The 15,680-nt window shown below is 38.0% G+C and overlaps 1 protein-coding gene across 5 annotated transcripts in view; it reads right to left on the reverse strand.

The window, feature by feature from the left end:
- OTOF (otoferlin) overlaps positions 1 to 15,680 on the reverse strand; it is a 164,326-nt gene that overhangs the window by 29,845 nt on the left and 118,801 nt on the right. For 3 of the 5 annotated variants that reach the window (XM_087959835.1, XM_087959831.1, XM_087959850.1), the window contains exons 21-30: positions 15,064 to 15,180; positions 14,188 to 14,340; positions 13,235 to 13,424; positions 12,017 to 12,141; positions 10,096 to 10,230; positions 9,384 to 9,545; positions 8,175 to 8,294; positions 7,195 to 7,356; positions 2,257 to 2,419; positions 1,057 to 1,187 (exon numbers count right to left, since the gene is read on the reverse strand). In XM_087959835.1, coding sequence (XP_087815961.1) covers positions 1,057 to 1,187; positions 2,257 to 2,419; positions 7,195 to 7,356; positions 8,175 to 8,294; positions 9,384 to 9,545; positions 10,096 to 10,230; positions 12,017 to 12,141; positions 13,235 to 13,424; positions 14,188 to 14,340; positions 15,064 to 15,180 — 1,458 coding nt within the window. The remainder of the gene's footprint in view (positions 1 to 1,056; positions 1,188 to 2,256; positions 2,420 to 7,194; positions 7,357 to 8,174; positions 8,295 to 9,383; positions 9,546 to 10,095; positions 10,231 to 12,016; positions 12,142 to 13,234; positions 13,425 to 14,187; positions 14,341 to 15,063; positions 15,181 to 15,680) is intronic. The other 2 variants (XM_087959852.1, XM_087959842.1) reach the window with 1 other exon arrangement.

A 15,680-nucleotide genomic window follows, 5' to 3' on the forward strand; every position in this document is an offset into this window, starting at 1 on the left:
AAGGATAACCCTACACATATCAAAACCACCTCAGAAATTATCAACAGATTATTATACCCACAAGGCATCACCACAGCACACAAATCACCTAGGCACACAAATCAACTAAAGCCTCTAAATCATTTTAAGTAAACCAAAAGACCAGACCCAGTAGCCTAAGAAGAAAAATACAGAAATGACCTAGAACAGAGCTCTCCAAACTCGGCAACTTTAAGACTTGCAGCATGGCTGGCTGAGAAATTCTGGGTGTTGAAGTCTATAAGTCTTGAGACCCCTGATCTACAACGTACAGTGTAAGGACTGTAACAGCCAATGATGGGCTCCTGCAGGTTTGGACCGGTTCTAGCGAACGGATAGTTCCTGCAATCAGCTGGCCCCGCCCCCCTGCCCCCGCCCTATTCTGCCCTATATTTCCACGTTTTTCAGCTCAGCTGATTCATGCAGCACGGGATTGCCGTGCCTCAGCTGTTTTACTCACCGGTGGTAAGCTTTAGGGCAGGGGTGTCCAACCTTGGCAACTTTAAGAGTTGTGGACTTCAACTCCCAGAATTCCTCAGCCAGCAAGCTGGCTGAGGAATTCTGGGAGTTGAAGTCCACAACTCTTAAAGTTGCCAAGGTTGGACACCCCTGCTTTAGGGGCTAAAATTGGTGGGTTTTGAATGCAGGGTGAAGCATGCGCTCACACGCTTAAACTGGTCACAGCCCACCACTGGTAACAGCTATATATAGAATAGATAGGCAGAATGGAGAGCACATCCATGAATATCAACTACCAGTAGCAGTCAGAAGACATTATAAAAACTCCTTACTCTCACAACACATGGACAGACCTAGCCATAGTTTCTGGGAGTTTGCAGAGTGTAAACTGAGCTGTAAATTACCCACAGTAATTTTCCAACAAAGGACATGAGCAGCAAAAGAAAAACAAAAGACAGATGGAAAGGAGCAAAACCAGACTTCATTACTTGAATAAAAGACTGATCAGAGATTCAGTCTTTTGGGTGCCATGCATCAAACCCTTTAGGACTTCTGAAGCTCATCCTCGATCCCTCTTACCGCTTCCAACTTCACCATGGTCTCCATCTTCTTGATGGGAACCTCTGGCTCCATGTTAACCACAATTTCACCTGTGGGGTGAGAGTAGGGCCCCCCATTTGCAAGAGTCAGATAGGCGCTCATAAGCTTAGCTGGACAGAAAATAAATAAATAGGGAAAAAACAGAGGCACACACAGGAAAGAGAAAGAGAAAAAGAGCACAGATATATGAAATATTTTAGCATGGAAGTTTTCTGAAGATGAATTAAAGTACATAATATCGAAGAATGAAAACCTGTTTGAAAACATGTAGAAGAAATTGTTAGAGGAACTTGGGGTTTAAAAGAAAAAAAACCCACAATAAGAAGAGGCACACAGAAATATTGAATATATGTGGTCACTATGATGGACTTATCTATCACAATTGTTTTGTTTTATATAGCTGATTTTCTAATTTTGCTGAGTATATCACCTGGCCAAATATTGGAATAAATTAAGTTTAGCCATTATTGAATATTGCTACATATGAGATGGAGGAAGCAAAGTCACAGATACACCGCATCTTTATTTCTTAAAGATAATATAAGGATGACTCTCCTAACATACTAACTCTTAAAACTTTAAATAACAAAATATAATTAAATATTCCCATAATCTGCTATGTCTGAACAAATAAATTATATTACATTTTGCTATTTAGAGACCAATTCACATAATGTGCTTAAGACAATATCTCCTAACACTCTGAATTTGCTCAATGCTATTCCAACTGAGTTTAGAGTGTTGACTGACCTCATCTAGAAATCTTATCTGTTGTGAGCTATGAACATAATCTCTTCACTATCTTGCTATCTTCTTAAATCACATTTTGCCATTTACCCTCACATTTCCCATTTTCTTCTGTGCCAGCAAACTATCATCTGGATTCCTCGATTTCTGAGCTTGGATGTTTTCTTACAAACATTTCATTACCAAACTAGGTAACCTCATCATTACCAGTGGAGTGCATTGAAGAGGTTTCTAGTTTGGTAATGAAACATCTGCAAGAAAACAACCATGCTCAGAGAGCACCAAGGACTCCACAGTTGAACCCTGAGCTACAAATATTCTCTTCTATCAGTGTCATCTGGATACTTAGAATGTAGTAAATGTCATGCTCTTGGCCAATTGAACTTCTCCTACCATCTCTTCCCATAGCATGAATTCCTCTTCATTCCCTACCTGCTGTGCTCCAGTGCTGAGTCTTCTTATCTGGAGGTCTATAGATGAACTTCCGTAAGGAATTGACAGCATGGCTTCCCACAAGTGTGTAACGCCCAAAGGCACGGCAATCCACCACACGAATATTGAGGGGTGGGTGCAGGAGTTCATTTTCAGGCAGATCCTGAAAAGAAAAATAAATATACAAATCATGAATTTTGATCAGTTTCTGGTATTTAAGAAAGAGGCACAGAGGAAACATAAGTGTGTTTTAAATAAATGCTATGGATTTATCAAGCTTAATACATATTGTCTGTATCACTAAAATAGGCATCTTGAATGCCCTCCAGAAGTTTAGGATTTCAACTCCCATTAGTTCTAGTTAGCATGGTCAATGCCAGCAGGATGAGTGAGTTGTCTAAACACCTGGAGAACTTTATCCTGCTAACCTTAGCTTACTTACAATAGCTCTTAGGATTTTCACATAGTTTTTTCCTGATATATACATATAGTATTTGTAACAAGAATGATAAAATTTGGAATAGTCCAAATTCACAACATAATTGGACTTTCTAATGAAAATAGTGAAGGAAAAACACTAGACCTTTTGGGAGGTAAACCACAGCAGCAGAATATGACTACCTGTAGATTCATTCTATGGAGCGTTTAGGCTGCTTTGACAAAGGAGTAAGTGTGAGAGAAGAAGGTTGAGGGAGATGGTAGATACCAGAGGTCAACAGATAGAAATAGACAGAGAAAATACCTGTTGAATTAACTTTATCAGGCCTGTACAAACAAACTCTCTCATCCTTTTACATTGCCTGACCTTGATTCAACAAGGTATTGAGGTACAAAGAGAATTGGTTCCTTAAGCTGGGAAATCTTCCCCAGATGCATTAAAACAGTCATTATGGTGACTATTGTTGAGAAAGCAGAAGAGAAAGCTTCAAACTGCTACTTCTGAAGAGCTTGCGTCCTTGGTTAAGTATGTTATTTTGAATGTTGCATTCTTAGTTTGGATTGCTTAAAAACTCTAGAAGTCTGTTGTCATCTCCAAACCCAATTCCTGAATGCTTAAGGGACTGGGAAGAATAAGTTTCAACAGACCCTCTACACCTTTGGAGAGTCCATTGTTTGTTTTCTGGTTCTCATTAGCCAGCTCTCCTCTTCTTTGTGTACAAGAATCTTTGCCAGAGTGAGCTAAAACACTTTCAAAAAGAATTTTGTGGATACTCAAACAGCTATCAAGAGAGGCCATCTTGTCATAGCTATCCCGAATCTAACCTGGTTGAGCTGTTGACCAGCTGATCAAGTGTTCTGCCCTGTGCTGAATGATACAATTTATATCAAATATGAAGTGTGCCTAATTTTCATTTGACATTTAGAATATGACTACACTGACTTAGATTAAATCCAAGATTTAATTATGACATCTAAATTTGGGGTGGGATGGGGAACTATTTATTGCTGAAGGATGTGAAAGCTATTACTGTAAGATTAATGCTCCAAGACATAAAATGCATTTCTGAATCCGTCCTTTTATATATAACAGCTATTTTGAAGTATAAATATTTGCATACCATTTCTGGCAGTAAAATTATAATCAGATTCTGTATTAACAGCACAACCCTATGCATGACTTAAATAAATGTAAAACCTCCTTATTTCTAAGGGGCCTTTGCTAGGTATGTAAAAGTAAGACTGCAGCCAAGGAGGATCAGATTCTGTGCCAAAGACGTCTATTGGATTATCAGTATGAGCTTTGTACACAGCTGAATCTGCAACTCATCAAAACATTGTCTGCTTCCAAGACCACTTAACCAGTCTTTAGTAAATAGATATGGGTCAGACCAATATTTGGTTAATCTTAACATTGTTATTGCCTTGGGCCTGGTTAGGCCACCAACATCTTATGAGAAATGTACTCATATTTCTAATCTGATTTTCCCCTTACATTGTTTTAGTATTGTAGTCAAATAAACATGTGATATCCTTGAATTACAGGTATTCTACTGTCCAGGCAGTGAGAGTGACAGATGTTAAGTTTTTTCAATGTCATTTCACTATGGGAAGATCTTAGGAAAGATTGCAAGAGCACATGTATTCCTCATAGTCTAACATTTCAGCCTCATTATAGCAATAGCACTTAGACTTAACACTTCTTTCTAGGCAGTTTAAAGTTTCAGCATATTGCCCCCAACAATCTGGGTCCTCATTTTACCGACCTCAGAAGGATTGAAGGCTGAGTCAACATTGAGCCTGGTGAGATATGATCTGCCAAATTGCAGGCAGCCAGCAGTCAGCAGAAGTAGCCTGCAGCACAGCAGGTTGAACCCTTATCGCTGATGGACTGTAGATCGCAACTGTCCGCGGCTATGGTCCATGCTCTTTTGTTGGAGAGCCCCGATCATTGCGATTAGGGGCTGAAGCTGGCTTGGAGGGGCGGTGGAGTAAGGCGAAGCCGCCAGCCAGGTTGAGGGGAGCCGCATCTCCCCTTCTGGGCTTGGTCTTTTCCCCCCTGAAGACGACTGAAGCGGTGGTCCAAAATGGCCACCCTGAAGAGGAGGACTCAGCTGGACTAAGATTTGTGCAGGAGTGAAGAAAGAGGTGGATAACATCTGAGCTGGGACAATTGGGCAAAACAACCAAACAAAAAGTACCCTGGGATTAAGGCAACATTGAACTTTTAAGAAAAGAAAAGTGAGCGGCAAAAATACAAAGGGACAGGAAAAAAATAAGAAAATAATTTTGACAGCTAAGCAGGGCTTCGAACTGGAAAAGGAAGAAGCCGGAACTAAAGACTTAATTAAATTGGATTAAAATATTTTGGCAATAAACAGGCATAAAATAAAGCTGGACTTAAGATTGTCAAAAAATAATAATAATAACATTTACAAATTGGAGACTGGATTGCTTTGGAATATTGAGGTTCGAAAAACCCTAAATAATAAAATAGGGGAAAAGGTGAAGACTTTGTATAACGCAGAGTGCCATCTTGTGGACAAAAACTTAAATTCAAATAAAACGGAAAACATCCTGTTTCTTTATGAACTTGTGTTGATGCAATGTTAAAGAAATATTGAAACAAAGTAAGAATCTTAGAAAGTGAAAGCAGAACCAGAATAAAGAAAAAAGCAAGGAAAGACTGACTGTGGGATTGACTGATGTTTTTGGTATAGACCCTGGGTTGGAACAATTGAGAACTTTAGAAAACTTGAAGAAGAAAGAAGGAAAGTAAAAGTGTTTTTTGTGGATTTCAACGATTATAAAATATAAGAGTGTATAATGATGATATCTCTTCGGGAATTACAAATGGAACTTAAAAATATGAAAGAATTACTACAGGAAAGAGGTGAATCACTTTGCTCTGTGTTAGAAGAAATGTGAAATGGAGTTTGAAGAACAAAAAGAAAGAATTTCAGAGGAGGAGGAGTCGGCTCAAGGAGAAGCCATCTTAAATAAACAATTAACACAAAGAACACTACAAAGAAGAGGGGAAAGAAGGAAGGCTAAAAAGTTGATATTTAAGAAGGTAATCAAAAAGGGGAATACCTGTGAAGTCGGGAAAAGCAGAAAGACCCAGCAGAAAAGGGGAAAGGAAGATATTAAGAAAGAGAGGGATATAAACTGGAATGAGAAAAGATATGGGAAAAAAAGGGGGAGGAGAGGCAGTAAGAAACAGGCGCAGGAAATACAGAAACACAGAAATAGTAAAATGATGAAAAAAAATTTTTTTATAGAGATAATGATTGATTAATTAAAAAGGGGATTCTGCAGGATGACAAGGGGTAACAAAAATATATTTGCAATTAAAAAATACTTCGAAAAGAGGGTAATATAGGTTATCAAAGGAGGGATAGATACTGATAACTCTTATTAGATGAATATACATTTTTATTTTTATCTTTAAAAGAAAAGTTAAGGTCTATTGAAGAAATTGTAATAATTGAAATGAATGTGAAGATGTTTAAAAATGAGGTCAATATCAGTGACCGGGAATTAAATAGTCAATTTTTTTTCCCTTTTACTCTTTTGAAATTAGAAATAAAATTAAGGGGGAAAAATATATTGCGGAATCCAAATGAAAAGATGTAATGATTATTATTGTAACTACTTAAAAATAAAGGTTTATTGGGAATTAAGATGAGGGAATAAAGGTATATTTCAACCACTGAGGTGTCACACTCAAAGCAGAAAAGGGGGTAATCAAAAAGGGGAATACTTGTGAAATCAGGAGAGGTAGAAAAAATATGCTTGTTTCTTTTTCTCTTGTGTTAAAACTTGTATTAATCTAGAATTTATAGAAAAAATGTATGAGGAAAAGAAAATATGACAGATTAAAGAACCAATTAAATTAATAAGATAATACAGACTATTAAAAGGAAGGAGAGCCATTGGTAATTTTTTTTATTAGGCAAACATATATTGTTATTTTTATTCTTAAAATAAATATTAAAGGACTATATTTGAAATAATTGAAATAAAATGAAAGGATGTTTGGATTGAGATTAATGTAAGAGATTAGGATTAATTTGCTTGTTTTTCTCTTTTCTGAAAGTTTGGAATGGAAAATGTAATAATAGAATTAAGTATGCATATATGAATGTATAACTATTGTCATATTTGTATGTAAAAGTGATGATCCACTAAAAAGAGCGTTTTGTTTTTATGTGAAAAATTGAATAAAACTTGTTTAATAATAAAAAAAAAGAAGTAGCCTGCAGCACTGTAGTCTAACCACTGCGCCACCACTGGAAAGGAAGCCTTGGGAAAGGATAAGGAGATGGACAGGACGTATCAGTTGTTAGAATGCAACAGTGGGAGTAGGCCATCTCATTGTGAGCATCCAGAATGATATCTACAGAATGCTGGATTAGATTAGGTTGCGATCCATCAGGGCTGTCCTTTCAATTCCCTTCTTCCTTATGCTGCTTCCCTACGAAGGGAAGAAAAACTCACCACTTCAAACCATTTGACCAAAGTGCTGAAATTGGGATTTTTCTTATAATTCTGAATAAGAGATGACTGGACCCCTCTTCCAGCACATTCAATGTCCACTCGGGGTCTATCCACCTGGGCCAAGTTCACTCGCTTCAGGTCTCTCAATCCCCAGAACAAAATCTAGAAGGAAGTTGAACCAGAGATTAAAAGAGGAGTCTATTATAGTTAGACAATTGGAAACGCCAAAAAGATAAAGAGACCAAGGATGTAAACAACGCAAATCCAATTAACATACATATTTAAGAAATATAACAAGACAATGTAAGAAATGTTACCAGGAAGCTTAAGAAACTCCTTAAGAAACAAATAATAGAACAATTTCATCATTATGAATATTGTTGGCCTAACACTCCTACATGGGAAAGGAAAAGCTCAGTTTAAGTTAATTTAGTTATAAAACAAGGGCTGAAATGTTAAAGGTTTCAAAAGATATATATTCTAAATTGTTGAAATTCTTGCTTTGATATTTATTTGACTCACAGCTAAATTACTATTCATAAGTTTCCCATGATGCTTTTGCTCATGATTGTATATATGTAATTATATCTTCCAACCTCTCATTTTGTTCTATTTCTTGTAAAATAAAACCAAAGGTTTGATGTGGGGACATACAGTATATATACAAAAATCTAGACACACACAAACATACAGAAGATTGTAAATCTGTGCCCAGTAATCAACTCTGCTTTGGAAGATAAAGGCAAGAGATGTTTTCATTCCATATAATACCTCTGACAGTTCACATAACCACTCAGAATTGTCTTATAGGGGAGATGTGCAGCATGGAAATTTGATTAATAAATAATAAATAAACAAAACAGTTTTCCAAAGGGAACCATCAGTTTATTGAGGGTGCCTATAATATGGTCTGCAATATGGATTTGGTGCTAAACAGATACTTACAAACTCACAATAGTTGTCCAAAGAATTCACATTACCTCTACTCGGTATTTGCTCAGAACAGGGCGAATCCCCAGAGGGACAGGCAAGATAGGACCCCGCTCCATATCTGTGGGTCCACTGATGGGAGGCAGATCTGATTTCCCAGCTGGTCCAATCTGGAAGATAGAAGGCTGATATGAGAGAGATTCTACTTTTTTAGCATCTTAATCTTTGCAAGCATGATGCATTGTCTGTGGGGAAGGTAGTTTTCATTTATAAGTTTCCTATGATTTGGAGGTCTAGAGACTCTCTCTCTCTCTCTCTCTCTCTCTCTCTCTCTCACACACACACACACACACACACACACACACACACAGAGAGTTCTGTTTTAGGGAAATTACATTAGTGCTTCTTGCTTCGTTTCTAGCTAATTAAGAAAATCCAATTACAACATTTTATCTGGGATTTAAAAGAAGTTAATTGAAGGATGAAAAGGGCTGGTAACAAGCAATGGCATAGCTGTTACAGGGGAAAGCACAAATGATGCAAAATAAAAGGAACAAGTGATAAACAATGCGTGATGCAAATAGATCCTTGGACTAAGAGACACAAAGGCATAATAACAAGTATTTTGTTTGATCTTAACAGTCCAGACAATTTGAGAAGCATCTTAATTTGCAGCACAAATGATTGGTGACCGCCAGAAAGATCTGCCTTTCTCATTATAAGGAAGCTAAGAAAATGGATATGAGAGAAGGGCAGTGGAAGAGAGAAATGGGGAGATCCATGAAACAAACCCTATTCTCAAATAGAAAAGAAGATGGAAAAACGAATGTCCATTTTCAGAAATGAAATAACATAAGATTCTGTCGTATGAGGGTTCCATTTGTAGGGCTTACTCTATGCAATCCATCTGCAGAAAAGTCTGAGTTACCTTGATAGCAAGTATATTACTCAATTATTTTGCCTCTTGTTCTTTCACAAATGCCCCATTTTATCCAGTGAGACAAGTAAGTGGCTTTTGTTGTCTAAATCCACCATATTTTAAATGGACGTGAGGGGGCTAGGGGAGAATATGAAACACTACCAATAAATATCTCAGATAGGCAGGGGACAACACCCATCCCAATTTGGGTCCCATCCACTTCCATCAACCAGAATGTTTTACATCCAGGATTAACTCTGAAACAAATGAATTTGCCTAATGAGGTTTCAAGCCTGGATAGTCCATTTGTACTCTAAAACACCACATTTCATTCCATTACCTGAAGGAGTTCAAAGGCAGCCAGTAGGTCTCCAGCAGTTGAGTTACCCCGGTAGATCTGGTAATACTCCAACTGAGGCGGGAAACGTGGAGGGCAATATTTCTCATCTGACATCTTTACCACAGGTTTGGCAAATGTTCGGCCCATGAAGTCAGCCTTCCCCTGAAAATATACAGAAATCATCATCCTAATCCTTCCCAGGAGCTCCAAAGGACCACTGCTGGGTGCCTTCCAGTTGAAATTTTATTCAAAACAAGACTATTTACATCTTGATCTCCAGTCCACCCTCAGGGAAATAAATTGATGAAAAGTTCAGGATTAAAGTAGCCAGACAAGCTATTCTTTAGATCTCAGCCTCCCTCAAAAATAAATGCTTACTATTTACCTCTGAGAAATGCATACAGCAGTGCAGGAGTGATGCTGTTTTTCATTGATGAACTGTCCCTTCCTTACAACATTTTTAGACGTACAGAAAGAACCGGGACCTGAGCCTGCCCCTAACTATCTAGTTTAGTTGCCAAACAGCAATATATTACATTACATTAAGAAATATATAATGATAATTTGTGATAATTATAGATACTTAATGATATTCCTGAGGGATACCAGGAGATGTTCTTACTGGAGGCTTCTAAATTTATACAATAAATACCTGTAAAAAAAGAACTTCTGTCTCGTTTTATGGACTATTGCCTCACTAGTCTTCTCTTACCACGGTATCCTGGTCATAGATTTCAATGACAATAATGGGAGGGTCATCCCGCATCTCATGTGCTTCTCCATATAGCTCAACATTGTCAAATACCAGCAATTGGTCCCAGGTAGGACAAAGTGTTTCATTCAAGACCTGTGGGTGGAGATAGCGAAAAATTAAATATGTCCAATATCTCTTCTTCATCTCCACATCTTCTTTTGGCTTCCATTCTACAGGGTGGGTTTTGGTTGTTGTTGTTAATATAAAACAGAAATCTTTCACTTTGTTTTGAATTTGAAACTTAACATTATTATACTAAGCTCAGCATTCTGATCCCTTTTTCAATCAGACTTTGTTTGGTTCATAGTCAAGTTGTTTTCTGTGGCCATATCTTAATTATGGAATTCTTTCTCTAGAGAAATACAAAAGGCTTTCATAATGAGCATATCTAATACGCTGAAAACATATTTACTCAAGGACACCATGTATAATTAGCTTTAATTATACGGGGAAATTTTCCATCTGTAAGGAACAAAGATGTCAAACGGTCCAAAGAGAACTAAAAATGCTTGTTATGCATGGAATATTTACTGACTAGAAAACAAGCAGACAATGAAGAATGGAATAGAATGGAGCATGGAATTGGGAAAAAAGTCTTGAAACATTTTGTTGTTGCTATAAATATGCTGTTTCTTTTTACTGTTACTTTAGTTACATATGCATGCATAAGCTCATGCATTCATTGACATATATCTTATGGCAACTCTAGAATAACTATGAATTTTTATTATTTATTTATCCATTCAGCAAACATATATGACTGTTCACTTAGCATAATAACAACAATAGCAACAAAATACATTATTTATCCATATTATTTATGGATTAATATTATTAATATTATTTATTTATCAATTCAGCAAACATATATGATTGTTCATTTAGCATAATAACAACAATAGCAACAAAATACATAAGTAAGTTAAAAGAAGAATGCTGAGTCACTATAACCAATGCCTGATCCATATATTTCACACCCACACACCCACATCACAGTATACTCCCTTCACAACTGGGGGGAAAGCCAGGTCTTTGGGGTTGTCTGAATCTCTTTGAGGTGGGTATGCCAGGAAGGAGGTGCTATTTCCTTGACCCAACCAGATGACATAGCTTTATCAAAATGACACACTGTGTTGGCATCTAGTAGAACAGTCAGAAGATACCAGGGATGTTATGATGACATGGGAATGGCACGCAATGCTGCACCAGAGTTGACAATGCTTGGAGCATCATGAAGCAGGACTTCTGATTTTCATAATAGAGCAGAAGAAAGAATGCATAAAAGAAATTATGTATAAAGATAAAGAATTAGTCCTACGTTATTTACGGATTTAGAAGGATGAATGAGTACATTGTTTTCATTATTTTAAAATGTTTTAAGTGTTCTAATTGCATATTTTTTGAATTGTAAGCCACCCAGAATCACTGACTGAAATGGAAATTGAAATAGAAATTGAATGAATGAATGAGTGAACGAACAAAAGAACTCCCCCCATTGAATATGTAGCCAATAACATGGAACATCATCTGAGACACATCACCAGGCAACTACCAAGCAAAGGCATTCTGAAATTCTGGCATAGACTACAGTGTTGCATGGTTGATGCATGTAAAAAACAGGCAACGTTTTGATCACACCCTTGAAGGTACCATCTCATCTTTTTTTTTACCTTGCAGGCACCCCTGATAAATCACCAAAAACAGAATTTCTACACGCTGCACCTTCCAGATGTGGTAACCTCCATTACTCTAGGTAGCACAGCTGTCACATGTCTCAAATGGAGTTTCTAGGAATTGTAACACAGCATTCCTGGAGGACAAAGAGTGGGAAAGGCTGGCCTACAGCAACACTTCTTGAGTCAGGCAGCTGCCATCTTACCTCAGTGCATTGACCTTGAGTGATAAAGAAAACCCTGGCAAAAGGGTCAGAAAGGCCACTGCTGTCTGCAGCGAACAAACTCCGGGCCTGGTACATATGGGCTCGGAGCTGGAAGACTTGTTTCTCTGTGATGGAAAGGACAAAGATTATTGGTTACATTCAGGATTAGATGCAGGACTAGATTTTGGGGAAAAGAAAAAGAATGAAATCATTTTTGCAATAGGCCTTTGCCTTGAATCCGGGATCAGTTTTCAAAATTAATACCTAGAAAACCATGCACCTTAATAACGCTGGCGATATATTCTCAGATATAGCCTCATTACAGTGTTAAGCAGAATGCCAACATTTTGCATGACAAATTATGGAAGAAAAGCAACAGAATATTGGAAGATGGAGCTGTGGAGTGCCAAAAAAACCTGGTCCCACATTAATCTAGCCTGCCATTCAAGTAACATCGAAGCAGCTAATGTTTAAATGAGATCCATCCACCCCAGGGACCTCTGAGTCTGGAACTGCTGGGGGGGAACATCATTTTATATCAGAAAATGTGTTATTTATTTATTTTATTTATTTTTATTTATTAGATTGGTCAATCGCTTACAAGATAATAGATATAAGAATTAACATGAATATGAATACAGGAAATAGGTACAAATAAATGGGGACAATAGGACAGGGACGGTTGGCACAATTGTGTGCTTATGCACGCCCCTTACAGACCTCTTAGGAATGGGGTGAGGTCAATAGTGGATAGTTTAAGGGTAAAGGAGTGGGGGTTTGAAAATGTGACAACAGAGTCAGGTAGTGCATTCCAGGCATTGACTACTCTGTTGCTGAAGCCATACTTTCTGCAATCAAGTTTGGAGCGGTTTATATTGAGTTTGTATCTGTTGTGTGCTCTTGTATTGTTGCGGTTGAAGCTGGTAGGACATTGTAGCAGATAATTTTGTGTACTATGCTTAAGTCCAACCATAGGTGATGTAGTTCTAGGTTGTCCAAGCTCAAAATCTTAAGTCTGGTTGTGTAGGGTATTCTGTTGTGAGCAGAGGAGTGTAGTACTCTTCTCATGAAATACTTCTGGACTTGCTCAATTGTATTAATTGTATTGTGTTTTGACAGATCTTCTTCCACTTCTGCATTGTGTGAGAGAAGAAATCCTGTCTGTGCCTTGTGTCCCCACTCCCCATCCCACCAAAAACAAAGGAGATATTTTCTTACTAGTATAGAGGAGGCTGATGGGTGGGAAATTTAGGAGACCTTGTCCCGCAGGAAGTTTCTTCTCCTCAAAGCCACAGGGGAGGCCACTGAGGAAATCCTTCCTCTGTTTGTTGAGTCCTAGCCACAAATAAATTTCCATTTTGGCTTGTACTGTCCAGCCGGCTGGCCCAAATCCCCTTTTCCCAGGTAACTGAAAAAAGATGAGTCAAGGAAGGGAACAGGTTAACAGGTTGTGTTTTCATCAGTCTATCAGAATCCTTCTAATTTATTCCCATTTTTGAGTTCTGAAACTCATGAAGTTATCACAAACACTACTATTTAAACCAAAGCTTAAAAAAAATACTAGCAAAACCATTAAATTTGGTTGGAAATGACTGACACTGTAATCAAAGAACATTGGGTTGAATTTTTTTTAAAAAAAAGTCTTCTTATATGTTTAAATGCTCAAAATTAAACACGTTTAACATTTTGGGTTTATCAAATGTATATATTTTTTCAATGACTAAAATGTTCTGGATTTGGAAAAACACAAATATCCAATTGCAAAACATTATTTTTCTTCAATATATGGTTCAGGTTTTGCCTTCCCCGCTGAATGCTGAACCAGCCTGTTGTAGCAGAAATAACTTCTGAATTGCAGCAACAAACTGCAAAGTCTGTGGAAAGTTGCCAGTATGTTTGTTTGTTTTTCTTAAGTTCCTAACATGTTACATGATGAAGCTCTCAACAATTCTGGATTGTGAAAAGCTTCAGCTGAAATTCACAGGACCACTTCCACCCTTGTTGCCTTACAGATAAAGGGGAATCTGTGGATAAGGAGGATTGTAATATCCTGGCAAATTTATATCCCTCCATTCTTTTTTTTTTTCCACACATGTTTCTCATATCCTTCTTCCCCCATCTACGGTAGAAAACGAAATGTTAGTCAGATAGAGAAAGACACATTAAGTCACCTTGAGGAAAACCGTCTTCACTTTTCCACAGTCTTTGCCTGTTTCCTCATCCACAATGGAGTAGAGGATATCCTTGGAGGGGATACGGGCATAGGCTATGCGCTTGCCATTGCTCATCATCCAGATGAAAATCTCAGGAATGCTGTGCTGAGGCTGAAAATGACAGGCAGAGAGAAGAAGAACAGGGATTGGTGGGCATGATGAACCAAGCACCAGAGATGGTATTCAGCAGGTTCTGACCAGTTCTGGAGAACCGGTAGCAAAAATTTTGAGGTTAGTGGGGTGGAGAGGGAATGGGTTTTGCAGTAACCTTCCTTCAAGAGTGGGGAGGTAATGGGGATTTTACAGTATCCTTCCCCTGCCATGCCCACCAAGCCACGCCCACCAAGCCATGTCATGCCCACCAAGCCACACCCATAGAATCAGTAGTAAAAAGCACCATCCCTTCACTCAATCCATTTCTTTATCCATTTCAGTTGTGAATATGGAACTCTGCTAGAGATCAAAAACTTTTGGGAATTTCTACTTTCCATGTCTTCAAGGAAAAAACAAAGAAAGTCCAAGTGACTTTGGAAAAGCACTTTCAGGATAACCCTGATGAGGATGCCTGAGAGTCTCCATAGACACTTAGATCTTCCTTCCTATTCAGGACAGAGGGTTAAAGTGTTGGTCCCCATAACACGGATGTTGCACCATCAAATCTGCAGCTATTTCCTTCCTTGATTGAAACGAAAACAGTACTGCAAGGAGCAGGCCTCTGTATGCCCCTGCAGACTTGAATCATCCTTCACGCCCAGGGTGTACATATAAATCCTTCACACCAAGGTGTACATATAAAGGGGGACAACTTTATGAATGAATAAAACTTAGTCTCACCTCATCTGCAAGGAACCGCAGCTTTTGTAGGAAGTTTTGGGATTGCTTCAGCTTGTCCCTGATAGTGGTCTTCTTCACCTGAGATCTCATGGTCTTAGCTTGCTGGCCCATCGTTTCCTATGGGGTGAAAAAAGAAGTGGAGAAAAAGAAATGAGGCTGAAAGACAAAACAAAAGACTGCAAGAATATGCATTCAGAAGGGGATGCACCTAATGTACCTGGCACATAAGACATGTTTAAGCTAAAGAGGAACAGGACAAGAAAATCCTACTGATATTACTTAGTCTGGCAACAAAATATTCAGAAACTAAATTGAAAGAAGCTTGGAGAGCAAACCACTGCCAAAATCTAATGTACCAGTGCCTACTTCTGACCACAGAACAATGGAGTTCTATTTCATATTCTTTATTAATATCTAAACTATCCTGTTAGATTATTCTAACAGAAAAGATTTTAAGATTTATACAATCTGAACAGAAACCAGAGTACATTCTTAAGGAATGTAATTCATGTTCTACAGTGTATTCCTAAACCTGGTTTTGCTCCATGAGCCTAGCATGACCATATTTGAGGCTTAGGGTTTTCCAGTGATTCAGAAAGAAGCAGTATTGGTGCCTA

This window comes from Notechis scutatus, chromosome 1, assembly GCF_049901735.1.
Source record: "Notechis scutatus isolate UNSWTSFEM ecotype Mainland chromosome 1, rNotScu1.2, whole genome shotgun sequence".
Taxonomy (NCBI): Eukaryota; Metazoa; Chordata; class Lepidosauria; order Squamata; family Elapidae; genus Notechis; species Notechis scutatus.